This window comes from Lipotes vexillifer, unplaced genomic scaffold (genome assembly GCF_000442215.2).
Source record: "Lipotes vexillifer unplaced genomic scaffold, Lipotes_vexillifer_v1.1 scaffold614, whole genome shotgun sequence".
NCBI classification, from domain to species: domain Eukaryota; kingdom Metazoa; phylum Chordata; class Mammalia; order Artiodactyla; family Lipotidae; genus Lipotes; species Lipotes vexillifer.
Window position 1 is genome coordinate 80,657 of NW_006787203.1, and position 19,327 is coordinate 99,983.

Sequence of the window (19,327 nt, forward strand, 5' to 3'; positions counted from 1 at the left end):
TCCTGCTATCCCCAAATGAAAATAAGGTCCAGATCAAATTCTTTTAGGAATAAATATGGGCAAGTGGTAGGTAGTATATGAATAAAGAGGGTAGGAGTTACATGGGCTGGGGAGGAGGCTCTAGGGTCCAACTACACTTTGTATATTATTTTACCAATCCCCTTATTTTCAGCCTTGACAGTCACTCTTGAATTTTGTGGTTCCTCTAAAATCTCTTCCAATAAGTTGTTGTAATCTCTTATCTCTTCACATAACATTCCTGTTTGCTTTGACATTGTAGGTTTATGCCTTTTTATTTCTTTGCTGTCATCTTAAAGGGATTTGAGGAGGAAGCACATTTAAAAATGTGTGGTCAATCCACCATATTTAACAAGAAGATTTTGGTGACAATTTTTTTGTTTAGCTAGGAGCAGAACCATTATCTTTGGAGAAAACTTTTCTTTTTCTTGGTAGGTGATACTTTAATGCGCCTTTATTATGCAAAATATAGCACAGATTATATTCTGAAATGGAAACTTTGTGGGAAAAAAAGCAAAATTTTTCTGCATAATCTATAAATTGTGTCTTAATTGTAGGTAAAGAATCAGTAGTGGTTAGTACTTTATTGGCTGGGGATGTAGAAATTTTTCCCCTTCTTATAAAGCAAGAGAGGAATTAAGGGTAGGATATGACCAAGGACATTCTCTGCATGGAGGGTTATGTAATTCCTTCAACATGTCAATAGTTTGGGTCCATTGATAAGGGGAGAGATGGCCCATGGGGGACCTCTATGGAGAAGAGAATAGTCATAGCTAATATTCCTGTTTACATTTTCCTTCTCTGCATTGTAATTTTCTTTCCATTATCCCCAAAGTTTCAGAAGTTTTGCAAACATCACAGCCTATCAAATGCTTTTTTTTTTTTTTTTTTTTTTTCCCGGTACGCGGGCCTCTCACTGTTGTGGTCTCTCCCGTTGCGGAGCACAGGCTCCGGACGCGCAGGCTCAGCGGCCATGGCTCACGGGCCCAGCCGCTCCACGGCATGTGGGATCTTCCCGGACCGGGGCATGAACTCGCGTCCCCTGCATCGGCAGGCGGACTCTCAACCACTGCGCCACCAGGGAAGCCCTATCAAGTGCTTTTGTTGGGGTTTCAGGGAAGGGGCTTGTGTCCAAGTCTAGATTATGTTAGGGAAGGAGAAAGTGGCCTTTTCTTACAACCACCACTTACATTTTGAAATCTGCCTGGTAGTAACAGCAGCATTTCAAGACCACCATGGTCCCAGAACTCTAGGAGTTGGCCAGGAACAGAGCAAAGCAACTAGATTTTTTAGGTAATAATATAGGTTTTCCAACTGGATAATTACAGCAGCCTTGTGATGATCTGTTTTGAGCCCCAGAGGAGCTATGAAAGGGATCCCTAATTCCACAGGACTCTCTACCGAAGTCTCAGTTCCAACCTAGTTTACTCATCCATTACACATACTTACCAGCGTTGCCTAGTTATCCATGAACTTTCCTAACTTTGATATAAAACTTTAATCCTCTTTCATAATATGTTCTAGGAAGGTTTCTTGTAGATAATAATAAATAAGCAAAAAAGAAGAATTTAAAAGTGGGAGTGGATCGTAGGGACCATTAGATCCAATAGCTTTTTTCGCAGATGAGAAGACTGAGCTTCAGAGAGGAGCAATGACTTGCTCAGGGGCATATAATGAGCCATGACAGAGCTTGGACATTAATGCAGTTCTCTCAGTCTTCAGTAAAACGCTTTTATTCCCTTGACCATACCATTCATATTGACATGACGTGGAGTAATTAATTCAGGACCTGTTTATTGAGCATCTATTAATTTAAACTTTTACTAGTTACATAGACAATAGGAATAGGTAGGGTGACTCACTAGTGAAATTGGTTTAGTCTCCCTAATTTTAAAATGCTTTTCCATAGTAATTTCTCAGACTTATGCTACATGAGAATGTTTTATATCGTTTCAGGACTCAATATGAGATGATATCTAAACCAACATTATAGGAAATTTATATATTTAGGAGTTTCATAACCTCTACCTGAGGAAGCTCCATTAGTTGCCTGAAATGAAGACTAGTCTTGTTAACCTCTTTCCTTGATATTTAAAATATGTTCCATCCTAAATATTTTGATAAAAGTCACATTTTTAAGTTTAAAATGTGATCACAGTATTCAGAGCACAGGATTTTATAAGTCCCATAAAAGGTGTCTCCCCCTTCATTGGGAGTCAAGGTTGGAAAATATAACTGTCAGAAATGTTTGCTGGTAGAATACACTAAAGGATATACGATCAGTTGTCTAGTTCATGATGGGGCTGAGAACAGACATGCTCACTGCTGCAGGCAGGAGCGGACTGGAGTTGGGGAGACCTGGAATTCAACCTTCCTCTTGGGACTGGGTCAGGTATCAGGTAAGGGGCAGACACAATATAGAGTCCAGAGGGTTTGGATGACAACTGTGTTATAACTGATGTATTAATTGAGAAGCTTCTCTGAATATGGTCTTCCAAAAGGAGAAGGGAAAAATTTGTCGGTGCTCATTCTCGGGTCAGAGAAGAAAAGTTTATCTAATTACTTTACTTTGAAAAAAAAAAAAGTCCAGTGCTCTTTATTCATGTTCTTTGTTCATCAAAATTCCTTTTGTTGATTTGCTCTGGGGCAATTTTGTCCACCATGAGGAAGTCCTCTATGCAAATTCCTAAACAGATTATCTTACCAAGCAATTCTCTTTTCCTAAATTAATAAGTTCACTTTTCTGTCTTATATATCCCTTGAGAAACTGTTAAGTATGAGTCCATTCTCCAGAAAATAATCACTTAGGGTAAATGTGTAAAATCCAACTTCTAGACAAGCTAATTTAAGATGTAAGCCTAATGAGCTCACTGTTCTGCTCAGTGAAGCCCCTTTGAGAAGCTGAGCCCTGTATGCTAAGTGTAATAAATCAGACTGAGAAAGACAAATACTGTATGATATCACTTATACGTAGAATCTAAAAAATACAACAAACTAGTGATATAACAAAAAAGAAGCAGACTCACAGATGTAGAGAACAAACTAGTGGTTACCAGCGGGGAGAGGGAAGAGGGTGGGGCAATATTGGGTAGGGGGGTAAGAGGTACAAACTATTAGGTATAAAATAAGCTATAAGGATATACTGTACAACATGGGGACTATGGTACATATTTTATAATTGTAACTGGTGTATAACCTTTAAAAATTGTGAATCACTATATTGTACACCTATAACATATAATATTGTACAGCAACTATACTTCAATTTTTAAAAAAGAAAGAAAGAAAGAAAGAAAGAAAAAGCAGCCATGCCTTACAGTATGCATCCCAACCGTTCTGTTTCTGGTCCATCTCCTCAAACACTGGATCTCACCTGCCCCTCTTGTCTCGTTGTTTTCTCATACTTCTGTCAGCCACTGAGCTGAGGTCTCATTCTCATTTCATAGCTTTGGTACAATTGTGCAAGGTCACAAATCTGACCTTTCCTGATACTCTGACAATGCATCCATGGACTACAGTACTAACATTCCTCCCAAAAAGTTCAGGTTCTGACACGCCTTCACAGAACATTGACCCTAGATTCTGTCCTTATCTTCTGATTAGCTTTTCCCAGGTTTCTCCTGAGGCCATGGTGCTGCTCGAATCCTTGACAGATAGCATTGATCATCTTTAACGGTAAAGAGCACAGATTCTGAGCCAGTCTGCCTTTGAATCCTAGCTCTACCTGTTGCTCATTGTAACTTGACTTTGGGCAAGTTACTTAAACCTCTGTGCCTTGGTTTCCTCATTTGTGAAATGGGGATAGTAACAGTACCCACTGATGGGGCTGTTGGCGCTGAATGAGTTAGTATATTTACCACATCTGGTACATAAGGGTGCCACGTGTGATAGCTGCTGTTACTGGGACATACAGTTATAGGTCACTCCTCTGAGGAAGTGAGCTCAGGGTTTACTAAATGCTTGAATGGGAAGGAGGCAAAAAGGATACAAGGAGGAAAAAAATAGGTCTGTATTTCAAAATACTGCATTTTACCAGAGGCAATTATCAAATCAGCCAAATAATCCCATATCTTTGCTTTTGAAATTTAACAGCAGCAGCTTGAATTCATTATTGTGAATGTGTAATTTCCACTTATCCCATGTGTGTAAACCGCTTCAACCTAGTTGACTTTTTCTTTCCAGTACATCATCAGGATTACCTTTTCCTTAATAAACTTGAAAACTTCTGAGTGAATGACGAGAAAATGCTTAATGGGAAGGCCAAACACCAGCAATACTTTAGTCCAGAAAACAACAACAGACAGAAAAACAACTTTTTACTGGAATCTGAGTTAATAAATAGGGATCACAGAACAAACAGCAAACAACAGCGTAAGTTACATCAGAATGAAAGAAGAAATGATGAACCTGGGTTTCCAGTCTGAAACTATTGTGCAATATGATTAATGGAGCTAACATCTTACACATTAGAAAATCCTCTACAGTTTAAAACAAAAGGAACAGCTCGATCAGAGGATAATTGATGCTTACAGATAAATTTCACAATTTTGCAGCTCAGGGAATAATTTTGCTTTTCTTAAAGATCAAAGAAATTGACTGTTTCATCTTGACAATTATTAACTTACCACATTTTTAGAACTAAGAAAAATTTGGCTTCTCTCCATATTGTAGTTGAAATGAAATTTTAATCCGTATCTTTTTTTTTTTTTTTTTTTTTTTTTTTTTTGGTGGTAGGCTGGCCTCTCTCACTGTTGTGGCCTCTCCCGTTGCGGAGCACAGGCTCTGGACGTGCAGGCTCAGCGGCCACGGCTCACGGGCCTAGCCGCTCCGCGGCATGTGGGATCTTCCCGGACCGGGGCACGAACCCGTGTACCCTACATCAGCAGGCAGACTCTCAACCACTGCGCCACCAGGGAAGCCCTAATCTGTATCTTTATAGGTAAAATTTTATTATTGTTAGTACCAGAAAGCAAAGCTTCAACCAAACTTTGGTTTTACTTAATCTTCAAGTGAACATTACTGAAGTTAGTCAAAATTCAAAAATTCACTGGATGAGCACAATAGTAAGAGGTTAAAAAATCAGAGATATGTTTTTATAAAGATATATTATTGGATTTTTAGTAAAAATTCATGCAAATAGGAGAAAAAAAAATATCACAGTACTGGGATTTGTCCTTGAACTCCCTCTTTTAGTTTTCCTTCCAGTTAAACTGATTTCCTCATCTATTTGTTTCTGGACTAAAGCCAGAATCAACATTGTCCTTATTTCTAATCAAATAACAGAGAAGCAATTACAAAGTCTGAATGCAGTTGGAGGAGTCTGGGAGACAGAGTGGCTGGACCTCGCCTAAGCCGTTTCTCTGACTCATTTGTGACTTCAGGCAAGGTATTTAACCTCTCTGCACATTGAACATAATTGTGGTAATGCTAGTTGATTTCCTAGGTATGATATTAAGCATAACTCGAGAAACAACTGTTGGCCCTTGAGAAAGGTCAGGTTGATTAGAGAGACGGCTGCTTCTGCCACTTGGAAAAGAGATTTAGAATTACATCTCCTTTCCATTCCTAGTACATTTTGAATGAATTGGATGAGAATTTGATGTAAATAAAAAGATTTGCAGTTTTAATATACAAAATGGAAAATAAAATGGATGATGTTATAATTTCCTCTTCAGAAGTAAAAACTGCAGAAATGTTCTTTATTTCTTTCTTTTGGGAATCAAACTTATTTGGCTTTTTAAAGCTTTCATTGAGTATAAATTATTGAGATAAGTGACAAAGATACTGTTATATTCCATTACCAGAAAAAGGGAAAAAATTAGAAGAAAATAACCCAAAAGGAGTCTCTAAGTCTGTTTATGGGTAATTTTAACTGTCTTCCATTAATCCATTAATATGAGACACATTAATATGTCTTACACATTGCCATTTGTGAATGCTAACTTATTAAATATGCTTCCTTTAGTAACTTTTTCTTCTTTTTAATTTCTTTTATCTGTATCCTTTCATAATAGCTCACTTAAAACATACCATTTTTGAATTACCATTACATGCTAGTAATGAACTTGTGTTTGGTAATTGTGTTTTTAAAAGTTAACATGTCAGCTGTAGAACATTTTAGTCCCAAACTTAAAATTTTTGTGTTTAAATTTAATTTACTATAATCAATTAAAACTCAAAGATTTTATTGGGAAAAAAATGGACTTACACTTAGAACAATTTATATCAAATGATATAGTACATCAAAGAATAGTCATTTGAAAACTGTTTTAATTTTATAATAATTAAAAATTTGAGATAGACCAAAGCAAAAACATTGTAAAATAAATACAACTAGTTGTATAGTGAGGAGCGAAGTAATCTGATATAACTTCACCACAATCCAGGTTTGCAGACTAATGATGGTTTACTATGATGAATGATGGAGATCAGAATTTCAAAGCAAGTTTCTTATACCTAAACATTTCTTCAATATTATAGAAGATGGCTGGAATTACTAATGGAGGCACTGGGGAATTTTAAAAGACTTAAGACATTCTCAGGAATTATTTTAAAGATGATCGAGTTAATATAATGACTTCTTTTAAATATATATAATAACATTTTGAAATGCTTTATTGTTTAAGGATCTGCCAGACTAGGGGCTGCCTCCTTTCTCTGGGAAAGATCAGATTTGATTATTTTAATGGCAATGAATTGGAAATTCAATGGCAAGAGAAACCTGCCAAAGCTTTTTCACTGCCCCTTTATTTTCTTTCTTTTTTTAAAAACTATATTTATTTATCTATTTATTTATTTTTGGCTGCGTTGGGTCTTCATTGCTGCGCGTGGGCTTTTCTCTAGTTGTGGTGAATGGGGGCTATTCTTCGTTGTGGTGTACAGCCTTCTCATTGCGGTGGCTTCTCTCGTTGCAGAGCATGGGCTCTAGGCACACGGCCTTCAGTAGTTGTGGCATGCGGGCTCAGTAGTTGTGGCATGCGGGCTTAGTTGCTCCGCGGCATGTGGGATCTTCCAGGACCAGGGCTCAAACCCGTGTCTGCTGCATTGGCAGGCAGATTCTTAACCATTGCACCACCAGGGAAGTTCCTGCCCCTTTATTTTCTACCAAATATAATGCATTACAATCTGTATATAATATAATTTCCCAGCATCTCCCAGAGCACTAATTTTGTTTTTGTTTTTTTGGCTGCGTTGGGTCTTCATTGCTGCGCAGGCTTTCTCTAGTTGCGGGAGCAGGGGCTGCTCTTCATTGTGGTGCGCGGACTTCTCATTGCGGTGGCTTCTCTTGTTGCGGAGCACAGGCTCTAGGCACGCAGGCTTCAGTAGTTGTGGCAGGTGGGCTCAGTAGTTGTGGCTCGCGGTCTCTAGATCACAGGCTCAGTAGTTGTGGCACATGGGCTTTGTTGCTCCACGGCATGTGGGATCTTCCCAGACCAGTGCTCAAACCCGTGTCCCCTACATTGGCAGGCAGATTCTTAACCACTGCTCCAGCAGGGAAGCCCTCCCAGAGCACTTTTAACACACACTTTCACTTATGCAAGAGCCAGATTCAGATATAGATATAAGAACATAATTTTTTATTGAAGTGTAATTTGCAATGTTGTGTTAGTTGCAAGTGTATAGCAAAGTGATTCAGTTATATATATAGATATATATAAAACAAGGACCTACCTATACAGTAGGTCCTTTTTGTTTATCTATTTTATATATAATAGTGTGTATATGTTAATCCCAAGCTCCTAATTTGTCCCCACCCCTCTCCCCTTTGGTAACCATAAGTTTGTTTTCTATGTCTGTGGGTCTGTTTCTGTTTTGTAAATAAGTTCATTTTATTATTTTTTTTTTAATTCCACAAATAAGTGTCAGTTGCTTCATTTGCAAATATTTTCTCCCATTCTGAGGGTTGTCTTTTTGTCTTGTTTATGGTTTCCTTTGCTTAAAAGCAAAAGCTTTTAAGTTTAATTAGGTCCCATTTGTTTAATTTTGTTTTTATTTTCATTACTCTAGGAGGGTCTATTTTATTTCTTTAGGCAGATGATATGCCCTCTCTGAGCCTTGCTTCCTTAGATGTTGGCAGTGTTCAACTGGATGATCTCACTTCCTTTAATTATATTTTGATTGTGTGTTCTAACCTCATGGGATAATGCTTTCTACTTCAAAAATCTCTTTTATGTGTTTTAAAAAAAACAACTATTTTCTGTCTTTATTTTCTTTTGCTTGCTTATAATAAAACAATTATCTTGCTTCTTATTTTCTGTAACATTAAAAAACTTTATATGTTTATGACTGTGTAGTTGATTACATGTTAAGAAACCTCCGTTATGTGGAGGGTTGTTTTGTTTTGTTTTGTTTTACTTTTTGCTACTTGAACTTCATGGTAAATTTTAAAATTAAATAATAAATGACCTTAAGGATACAAATGAGATTTTCTTTTAAATAGGAGCATACCTGTTGTAATTTGCTCAAGAAATATATTTATTACCAACTGAAAAATGAGTCAAACTAATCATTTATTATGAGATAGCTATGATAATGGCTTTAGCCCATTAAGAGCCAAATTTTAAATGTTTTAGGTATTAAGTTTTCAGTTATTTTTTTTTCCTTTGGGGATTTTATAAATCCAAATATCTCTTTTAAAAGTAACTCTTTTTAAGCTATCACACACTGCAATGTCATATTTGCAAATCAATAAAAACCTTATGAAAGACATAATTTGTTAAGTGTTTCTAGTTGTTACTGGGAGTGGGGAGATGATGGAGGGAATCTGACAGGGACATCTAATAAATTCAGCAGACAAACTGAATTCGGTCTCTAGTAAACAACTATAAAATTGCAATAACAGATACTGGGAAGTTCTAAAATTGTAACTTAGGTTCACAATTTTTCTTCTCATCCACTCAACAGCTATTTTGTTGGGTACCTGTACTGGGTTAAATTGTCTTCTAAAGTGATATGTTCAATTCTAAATCCCGTTACTTGTGAGTGTAACCTTATTTGGAAATAGGGTCTTTGGAGATGTAATCAAATTACAATAAGTCATATCGGAACCTTAATCCAATGACTGGGGTCCTTGTATTAAGAGAGAAATTTGGACACAGAGACATACAAAGGGAAGACAGCCATGTGAAGATGGAGGCAGAGAGTAGAGTTATGTTGACACAGGCTAAGGAATGCCAAAGATTGCTGGCAACCACCAGAAGCTAGAAGAGGCAGGGAAGGATTGATTCTTCCTTAGAGCTTCTTGAAGGGTGCATAGGCATGCTGACTTGACTTCATATTTCTATCCTCCAGAATGTGAGACAATAAACTTCTGTTATTTTAAGCCACCCAGTATGTGGTAATATGTTGTTATTTTAAAATAATTTTAGATAATGACAGTTAAAAACACTTAAAATCATGTCAGGGAATCACTATCTGAAAATCCTCTACATATGTAAATTAAATCACAGAGTTTTAAAATTTGATATTTAAAAATGTGTATCAAAGTGTACATAGTTAAAGAAAGTCAAATAATACGGAGAGGCTAATAATGAAAATCAGCTGTCCCTGGGCTCATTCCTTCTACTCCATCCCCCTTCTCTGGAATCTAACACTTTTTTTGTTGTTGGGGTTTTTTTCTGTTTTTCTGAAGTGTAGTTGATTTACAATATTGTGTTAGTTTCAAGTTAATATTTCATTGTGCGTATATATGTCATTCTGTTCATATAGTCATCTGTCAATACATATTGGGTTGTTTCTACCTTTTGGCTATTGCGAATAATGCTGCTGTAAACATTGGTGTACAACTATCTGTTCAAGTCCCTGCTTTCTGTTATATCTGCGTTTTCACAGTATGGAGGTTTGTTCATTTTTCTTTCTAAAAGTAGCCTTTTTAAATCACAATTTTACATAGTATTGAAAAACATGTTAACTGAGAGAATTAGCGATAGTATTAAAGTCAAAGGGTACTTGCCTTTTCTATTTTGATAAAGGATAGATAATTCAGAAGCTGGTCAGTATAGCAGAAAACATTGAAGATATTTATGATTCAAGTAGAAAAGTACTACATATAGTTCATAAACAAGACAAATAGCTTTTTGTTCTTTATGATCTTTAGAGAGCACTAGTTACCATCTCAGCTCTTCTTAGGAAAAAGATCAGTGATAAGTTTACAGTGAAATACTACTCAAAATCACTGATATTTAGTACAGACAACAGTAGATAACTTGACAACATATACATATTTTTTCCAATGGGATTTATGGAATACAGACATTGAAACTAATTGGATTCTTTCTTTTTTGTTTTTCCTCATTTTTTTTTTCTATCTTTCGTTCTGATGGAGGAAAGGAGGCACATTTTTCAGAGATTTGTTGTATTTTATTAGGCCTTAATTGCATATAATTATGTCTAAATGAACAAGATTAGACCACTGGTATGGCTAAATCTAAAGAAAATAAGTCTTACTATAGCAGTGTTTGACTGCTATGCCTAACAGGAAAGGTGGAAAGGTCTTCATTCCGTATATACCTAAATTGTCATAATTGTAGTGAGAATTTATTCTTGTGCAAGCTCTTTCTTTACAAATAGAGTCTTGACAGATGGACCGATGATAATGGCAAGAACTCCCAGACAAAAGAACCATGAAACTACCCCCAGGATCAGGATGAAAATGTATTTGTTTATAACATCAGATGTCTTGGATTAGGGTTTTTATTTCAACCTGAAATTTTGTGAATTTTGTAGGTATGAACTCAGCATAAGCAAATGCAAAGTTTAGGAGACTACTGCATTGCAAATGGGCTCTGACTTTATCTTTCATATAAAAAAAAGCTACCTAGATGAGTTTTTAATAGAATTCCAAGATTATTTTATCAATTAGAAGATACTGATAGCAAGCCTATTCATCTTCCTTCTCAATTTGTTCATACTTCTGTTTGCTTGCATTTTTCTTGTCATGCCACTTCTATCCCCTCTAAAAGCCCACAGAGCAGTGGTGGGGGGGGGGTCTCTATTTTACACTGGAAAACATTTTAAATGCCATAATTAACTTAATTTTCTCTACATGTTAATATAAGCTAATACTTTCAATATAATTAAATATATTTAAAATAAGCTATATGTATAAGCATCTAGTATACATAGCACCTGGCATAAAGCAGGTACACAATACATGCTTGAATTTAAAGAAAACTAGCTACTAGGATAACAGAGTGAAATATCCGTTTTCCTGAACTGTTGCTACAAACTGTATCATATGCATGTATAAAAGGATGACTTACTGAAAAAAAATGGGTCTATAAATGCTCTTTGGAACTTTTCTGTAATGAACAATTGTATGTCTTCTTGTGTTTTATCTAATTTCTTTGCCCATTTAGCTGTGTAATCTACTCAGCACTTCACTTCCTTCTGTGTATTTTGGTTATTTTATTTACAATGTTGGATATTTTTAATTTTATTTTTTATTAGTTATCTATCATATACATATTAGTGTATACATGTCAATCCCAATCTCCCAATTCATCACACCATTACCACCCCGCGCCTCCCTGCCCCACTTTCCCGCCCTTGGTGTCCATACGTTTGTTCTCTACATCTGTGTCTTTATTTCGGCCCTACAAACCAGTTCATGTATACCATTTTTCTAGATTCCACATACATGCGTTAATATACGACATTTGTTTTTCTCTTTCTGACTTACTTCACTCTGTAAGACAGTCTCTAGGTCCATCCACGTCTCTACAAATGACCCAATTTCGTTCATTTTTATGGCTGAGTAATATTCCATTATATATACATACCACATCTTCTTTATCCATTCGTCTGTTGATGGGCATTTAGTTTGCTTCCATGACCTGGCTATTGTAAATAGTGCTGCAATGAACATTGGGGTGCATGTGTCTTTTTGAATTATGGTTTTCTCTGGGTATATGCTACAATGTTGGATAAAAGGGTTAAATGATAACAAGTAAATTATATACTTTCATGGTAAACTAATTGCTATCATATGGATTTCTGCCCAGTGTTGTCATATAGAAAGTTTGGTCTTTAAGTGCTTCTCTTTAAACTGTTAAGCAAATATAGACACAGAATGTAATTTAAAATAAGCCTCCCTTCAGACAGAAAAGAAATAAGCAAAATATTGTGCCTGTACCTTTCCTGTGTGCATAAAAGAAGCTTGCCAACTGGTGGGCTTCTTTGGAGAATGATCAGGTAAGAACATAGCTCTTTTGTTGGGGAATCTCCCAATGTCAACTTCTGAAGATCTTTTCTGTGACACTATTCATTCCTCCAGAGAGGAATCACACAATCTCTGGCCTGAAAAATAATGGGAGGAGTTTAGAGCTGCCTGCGTGGCTATCTAGTCGCCAGGATGGAAGTAACCTGGGGAGGGCTCAAACTTATAGAACAGTGTCTCTCTTTTGACCTCCATTGTACCTGTGGTCATGCTACCTGGAGTCTCTTTGATTCGACCTTAATAGAAATAAGCCTTTCAGGGCTTCCCTGGTGGTACAGTGGTTAAGAATCCACCTGCCAATGCAGGGGGCATGGGTTCAAGCCCTGGTCTGGGAAGATTCCACATGCCACGGAGCAACTAAGCCCCTGTGCCACAACTACTGAGCCTGCGCTCTAGAGCCCGCGAGCCACAACTACTGAGCCCATGCTCCACAACTACTGAAGCCTGTGCGCCTAGAGCCCCTGCTCCGCAACAAGAGAAGCCACTTCAATGAGAAGCCTGCACACCGCAACGAAGAGTAGCCCCTGCTCGCTGCAACTAGAGAAAGCCCGCGTGCAGCAGTGAAGACCCAATGCAGCCAAAGATAAATAAATTAATTAATTAATTTTAAAAAAATATTTAAAAAAAGAAGAAGCCTTTCATTTTTTGATGGGGTGGGAAAAACATTATTCACCTGGCTGTTCAGGGTTTAGGTGAGAAGCTGAGTATCAGCCCACCACCTCCACCCTGCCTTCCAAGGTAGTGGTCACCTCCAAGCCAGCACCATCTGGGATACTGCAATGCAACGTAGCTTGCTTCTTGTGGTACTCCCTGCTGCTACTGCTTGCTATTCAGTTTTAGCAGCTCTGCCAATTCCCCCATGTGCTTTTTGTCATCTGGTTGACATTGTATACCAGGTGTTTTCTCCTCTCCCTTTCTCTTCCACCTTGTCAATCTATGTCTTTTCCATTTTTCTTTTCTCCTTTCTAGTGGGGGTTTTGTGAGAAAGAAAAAAATGTATGTGTTCAATCCAACCCAAAGTCCCTAACTCCTTTTTTTTTTTTTTTTAAATAAGATGTTGGGGGTAGGAGTTTATTAATTAAATAATTAATTTTTGCTGTGTTGGGTCTTTGTTTCTGTGCGAGGGCTTTCTCTAGTTGTGGCAAGCGGGGGCCACTCTTCATCGCGGTGCGCAGGCCTCTCACTATCGCGGCCTCTCTTGTTGCGGAGCACAGACTCCAGACGCGCAGGCTCAGTAGTTGTGGCTCACCGGCCTAGTTGCTCTGCGGCATGTGGGATCCTCCCAGACCAGGGCTTGAACCCGTGTCCCCTGCATTAGCAGGCAGATTCTCAACCACTGTGCCACCAGGGAAGCCCCCCAACACCTTAACACTTATTTTCAAAAATATACTTAGCCCATTGTTTTCCCCTTGACAAGGATAAGCATAGGAGAGGAAGTATGTCACTGCAAACAGACTAGCTTTATGGCAAGGAACTCATATTTTTCCCTCTGAGAAAGATTTTCCCTCTTGGGAAATAATAAGTTAGATCCTAGGGATACAACAGTTATAGCAAGGTGTGGCCTTTGCCTTCAAGAATCCTATTCTAAACAAAATAGCATGGACAAAAGGAAGCAGTTGGAGAGAGACATGTAAAAACAAATCAAGTGATAATTCCATCACCTGGCACAGTGCCTGGACCATAGCAGGCATGCAAACAGTGTTTACTGAGTGAATGAATGCTATATTGGTTTGTAAACATAGTGGAGGAAGTAATTAATTTTGTCTTGAGAGGTCACCTGGAAAAATTTAGTTTTTATATTTAATTACATATGGTTTAATGTAGATTAAATTGAAATATAATACATGAAACAATATGTAATTAAATTTATGTTGTCTTTAATTTCCCTTTTAATATTTATTTTCATTTCTTCCCCAAAACATTGCCTTGATGTGGCAGCTATATTTTATTTTCCCACAGCATGTGGCACAGTGCTGAGCAGATAGCCAATAATCAATAAATGCTTGTTGATGCCACGATTCTGTAGGACTGCTTCTGTTTAGTGCAGCTGTCTCCTCTCCTGTCAACCTGGCAGGAGACCTGTCCTCTCCTGCCAGGTTGACCTAATGTTCCTTTGCAGAAGCACATGACTTAGGAACAAATAAGCCATGTTTAAGAGTGAGAGTGGTGTTCACTGGAGAAAGCCAAGTAGCAGGGCCTCTATACCTCTGTGCAGCCTGTGTCCCTACATATATATATATATATATATATATATATATATATAACAGGTGTATATGTATACAGAAAGGAAGGCCATGCAGAATACAGGTTGGGGGTCACGGGCCTTCAAGGTGGAAAGCCCTCAGCCCAATTGCTGGGTCTTCAGTGGCTTAAGCTCTCTGATCTATCCATTTGTATAATGAGGATAATAGTAGTTGCCTTATAGAGTTATTTGAGGATTAAATAAGATGCTTATAAAATGCATAGCCTAGGACAGTGCTTGGTATGTAATAAAAAAATACATCAGCCAGAAGTAAAGCTGTGTGAAGTAAAATTATATGGTTTTATCTAGGAGACTCTTTATTACTCTCTGTACTGCACAAATTTCACATATTTAAGAAATTCACATTATATCTTGCAGTGCTTTCCAAGATGCCCATGCATGCTATTTGTCCCTGAATTTAAGTAGTGCCCCTCTCATTCTGTACCTTTTTTTTTAGCCCCAGAAGGACTGAGAACTACCTATTTTGTTAGCATAGACTGAAAAAAAATATTGTCTCTTAAGTCTCTAAATCCTTGCTTTTCAAACTTTGCTGTACATTGGAATCAGCTGGGAGCCTTTTAAAAATTCTAAGTCCTGACTGCCACCTTTAGACATTTGATTCAATTTCTGGGCGTGGAAATATTTTTAAAGCTCCCCAAGTGATCCCAACAGACAGCAAAGTTTAGGAACCACTTTTTAAATTATGTAAAAATTGAGAAAGAGATACATGAAAAGGACCTAGTGGTCATAGATTTTATAAGAATAAAAATAGGCTGACAAATAAATAATTCAGTTGATTCTGGTTCTTTTTTTTTAGCAAAAACCATAGGTATCAATTTGTTTGAAGATTATGCAGGTATTTCTGCCCTTCTAGGCTCCTTAGCTTCTAAAATTTATGAAAATTCACCACTGGCAGCATACAGAAGTTATTTTGAGGATGAACAAAATTTTTCATCAAGATTCATGAATTCAAGACTGATTTAAAAAATAATCTCAAGAAGTGGTAAAGTTAATTTTCCTCTACAACTTTAAAGAGAGATTAAAGTCTTATATTATCTTGGTAGCTGCCTATACATTAAGACACTGAGAAAAATAATGCATATCACCTTCTATTTGTTGTAACTCTTTTTCTTTCTTCCTTTTTGTCAAAATAAAAAGCCTTCCATATACAAAATGAGTGACTATTCATTTAGCGCCTATCATATGCTAGGGTGTTTGAAAATATTACATCAAAATGACCACGGTCCTATAAGGTGAGAATTATGATGTCTATTTTACAGATCAGGAGCATTTTATAGTAAGTTGCCTAGGGTCAAACAACTAGGAGCTGGCTGAGCCAAAATATGAAACCACGTCTTTGTGCTTAAAGAGGCTGTGCCTTTTCCATACTCCCAAGAGCCAGAGTTCCTCTGTTTTTGCTGTGGAACTGGTTCAATTCTATACAAGGTAACAGTAAGCATCCTTCTGTGGGGAGAAGCCTGGGAAAGTCCAGGAGAATTTCCATGGCGACTCTCAGATTAGACACGGCCTGGAACTGTGTCTGACCTCCTGGATCACACTGAGTCAAGCCACCATTGGCCTCATGAAAAATTCACAATAAATTAAGTTTATGAAATTCTTTTTGTTCTTGCAGTTCTTTCAATGGGAAAAATGGTGAAGATGATCAGTTTCATCCTTCTCACCACTGTTCTGGTAATGGGCAGGGAAAGCTGGGTAAGCTCATTACAAAAACTATTGTTTTAAATACCCACTTAGATCTGAATTTTCTTTTATTTTGCAGAAAGTCTATAGTAACTTGTCACTGAAAAAACTTAACTAGGGGGAAAATGAAAAAGCACCTGCCACATAATAGGCACTTATTAAGTGCTTAAAAAATACCTTTAAAGTAAAAATCAGTATTCATACTAAGTAAAATCTTTTTTATTTACTGGGGTTATTTGGGTGGTTGCATAATATTAAGAATTTAAAACTGTCCTTTGAAATTGACCTTGAGCTTTCCAGTATCGGACACTGTCATTGTAAACTAAACAGATTATTTGAAAGTAATTGCAATGAACTTGTGCCTCTCTCCATTCATGAGTAAAAAGGGAAAAACAATCATTTACTCAAAGTTCTGGGAGAAAGAAAACGCCTAAGTTTTAAATAAGCTTACTAACACTGTATATGTAGTCACATAAAAATTGAACATCCTTGCCCTGTAATCCTTTAGTTATTTTTAAATTGTATAGTCCACTATATTTAACAATATCACAACCAATTTCCCACTATTAGAAAGCAACACAGGATTCCAGATGCCATAAAATGTCTTTGCTGTTCATTTTTTAGATAGGTATAACTCAGGGGGCTAAGCAAATAACTCGTTCAGAGAGGATAAATCAAAGAGAGTTGAAGAGAGAGTCTGAAAATTAGAAATAGTCCTAGAGAAACAGCTGGGAGAGCTTCAGTGACTTGGGCCTGGAGACAGGAGGGAGGAGTCCTCTACTATCATTTCTCCATTCTCTTGCTATATGACCTTCAGTTTAGAGGCTGAATTTCTATGTTTACGTTATAGTCCTTCATAGGAAGACAATGTATTTTCCTCTTTCTTTTGCCCCAAACAGAATATCTGAGCATGCTGTTCAGACAGCCTAGCAAAGTGCCCAGAACACAGTATGCCCTCATATTTATGGAATGAATACAAGGTAGCACATAAAGATAGAAACAGGAAGTTATGCAATTATAAATTGGGAAATATGTCTGACTGTATTCAAATGCCCATTTTAGGAAATAATGTATATAAAAGTAGTGTAAGGCACTTACATGTTAAAATTCATAATTTCTCAGCAAACATTTATGCTTATCACAGGAGATCATGACATGAGCTGCAAATTGAGCTGTCAAAGTAAAAACAGGAAAAAGGCAAAACTTTGTCTTTTGTCCTTTCTCTTCACTATCCCCTAGTAACTCTCCCAGTGTTGAGTACTTAAGGGTCTTTACTGCAGCTTCTTGGTCTCAGTAGCTCTTCCCAGGAGGCACACCTCTGCAACTCCCCTTCCCAACTCACCACATTTGCTTTAGCTCTGGATAAATCCGCTCAGTCAGATGCCACTGTAGAAGGAAGCTGATAAACTCTTTCACATGCAATATTCTTGGGTTATTTGCCTTTTTTAGAGAAAGTAAACAATTTAACTGAAAGACTCAGGCTTCTCCATCCTGTTTTGAAGTAATTAAGGAAAAAACAATAAGTAAGCCAAAAGGTAAAGTGACTCCAGTAGAATTTCCGGAAACAGGTAAATGGGTAAGATACTCAGGGATCTGAGGGTCTCAAGTAGCATCCCTTAGAAAGGTGACCAGGTGTCATCAGGTTATGAGCATTCAATATATTTTTAAAACATATCAATACAAAAAGGTCATTCAAAAGCCTTGTTTATTTTAGAGACTGTCACACTAGTCACATGTAATGATGCTGTAAAGCATTTTCCTGTTAAGAAAGCACTCAGGCGGTGATATGTAGAGTTTGAGAGTAGGATTCTTGAACTGGATATGAATCCTGACTCCTCTTGCCCGCTGAGAATTTCCTGTTTCCTTGAGAAATTGCAAGTTCCCTTCCTACCTCGTGGAATCGTTACGAGGATCAAATGAGACAACCACTCTACAGCTCTTGGTGTAGTCATTCAGATTATTTTATATCATGTTTTAGTTCGAGCACTTTACCGTAAGCCATAATTTCTTATTCTCCAAATAACAAACAGTGTTAGAACTTGCAAACGACTTTCTGGTTAGAATATTATTCTGAAACGGGAGTTGGGGACAAATTTGAATCGTTAATTTATCCAGCTTGTTCGGAGCGTTTATTCTTCCTAAGAACGAGATGCGCGTTACTCTGCAGGCTCTTGAGAGCTGCCTGCACGAGCAGGCGCGGCTCAGAACCCAGGTGCACCTGCTTGAGACCCGGGTCAAGCAGCAGCGAGTCAAGATCGCGCAGCTTTTGCATGAGAAGGAAGTCCAGTTCCTTGACAAAGGAGAGGAGAATAGCGTCATTGACCTTGGAGGCAAGAGGCAATACGCAGGTCAGAATCTATGTTTGTCACGTGTTTCAGTAACTTATATCATACACCCGTGTGCAATGGTGGTGCTAGTAACTTGATCACTTCAGGTTTTGCTAAAGAGCTTTTCCTATTCCAGTAACAAGCAACATGAAGCATTATACCAAATTTAAACGTCTTCTACTATATTTTACCCCTTTTTCTCTATTATCTCTGCAAGGGACATTTAATAGCATATGCCAATTATCTGAGGATTTCAATAGTTTAATTAGAGATCATGACAATAGATTGTTTAAATATCAGTGTGCAAATGGCAGATTATATTTGTGACATTTTACAGTTTTTTATTTGTGTACTGTATCTTGCTTCTTTCATTTATACAATTTTCCCTTCTGAAACCCTGATATACCCTAGGATAGTAAGTAAGGTAATAGAATAAAAGGGCAGGTCAGGAAAAAGGATCAGAGTTATTTAGGAAAATAAATAATTTCCCTATTATTTATGTTTTATGTGTATATTTTACAGTTTGGTCATTTTCCCTTTGATTAGGCCAGGTTTCCCGTCAGAAACTAAACTAACTAACATATTGCACTTATCCCTACACATGTCCTATTTCCTACAGAAAACTATTCACCTGATTTCCTCCAGGCAACTTTAAAATAAACAAATAATAGTTGTCACAAATGAGAATAACATCTGGAATGCTTTGTTCTTATATGTCTACTGTACTGCCATGATATATTATAATTTCTCTGTTTATGAGCCTATCTTTGTCAATTAACTGGTTACTTTATAAGGTCTGGGATGATGTTTAATGCACTCTTT

General features: G+C 37.2%; 1 protein-coding gene across 2 annotated transcripts in view; it reads left to right on the forward strand.

Annotated features, from left to right (window-relative positions):
- The first annotated feature begins 5,313 nt into the window (after positions 1-5,313).
- The window catches only part of FGL1 (fibrinogen like 1), a 33,483-nt gene continuing 19,469 nt past the window's right edge, over positions 5,314-19,327 (forward strand). The window contains exons 1-3 of one of the 2 annotated variants that reach the window (XM_007459897.1): positions 5,314-5,399; positions 16,111-16,190; positions 18,346-18,526. In XM_007459897.1, coding sequence (XP_007459959.1) covers positions 16,119-16,190; positions 18,346-18,526 — 253 coding nt within the window. In that variant the 5' untranslated portion in view covers positions 5,314-5,399; positions 16,111-16,118. Of the gene's footprint in view, positions 5,405-16,110; positions 16,191-18,345; positions 18,527-19,327 lie in introns of both variants that reach the window. The other variant, XM_007459898.1, reaches the window with a different exon arrangement.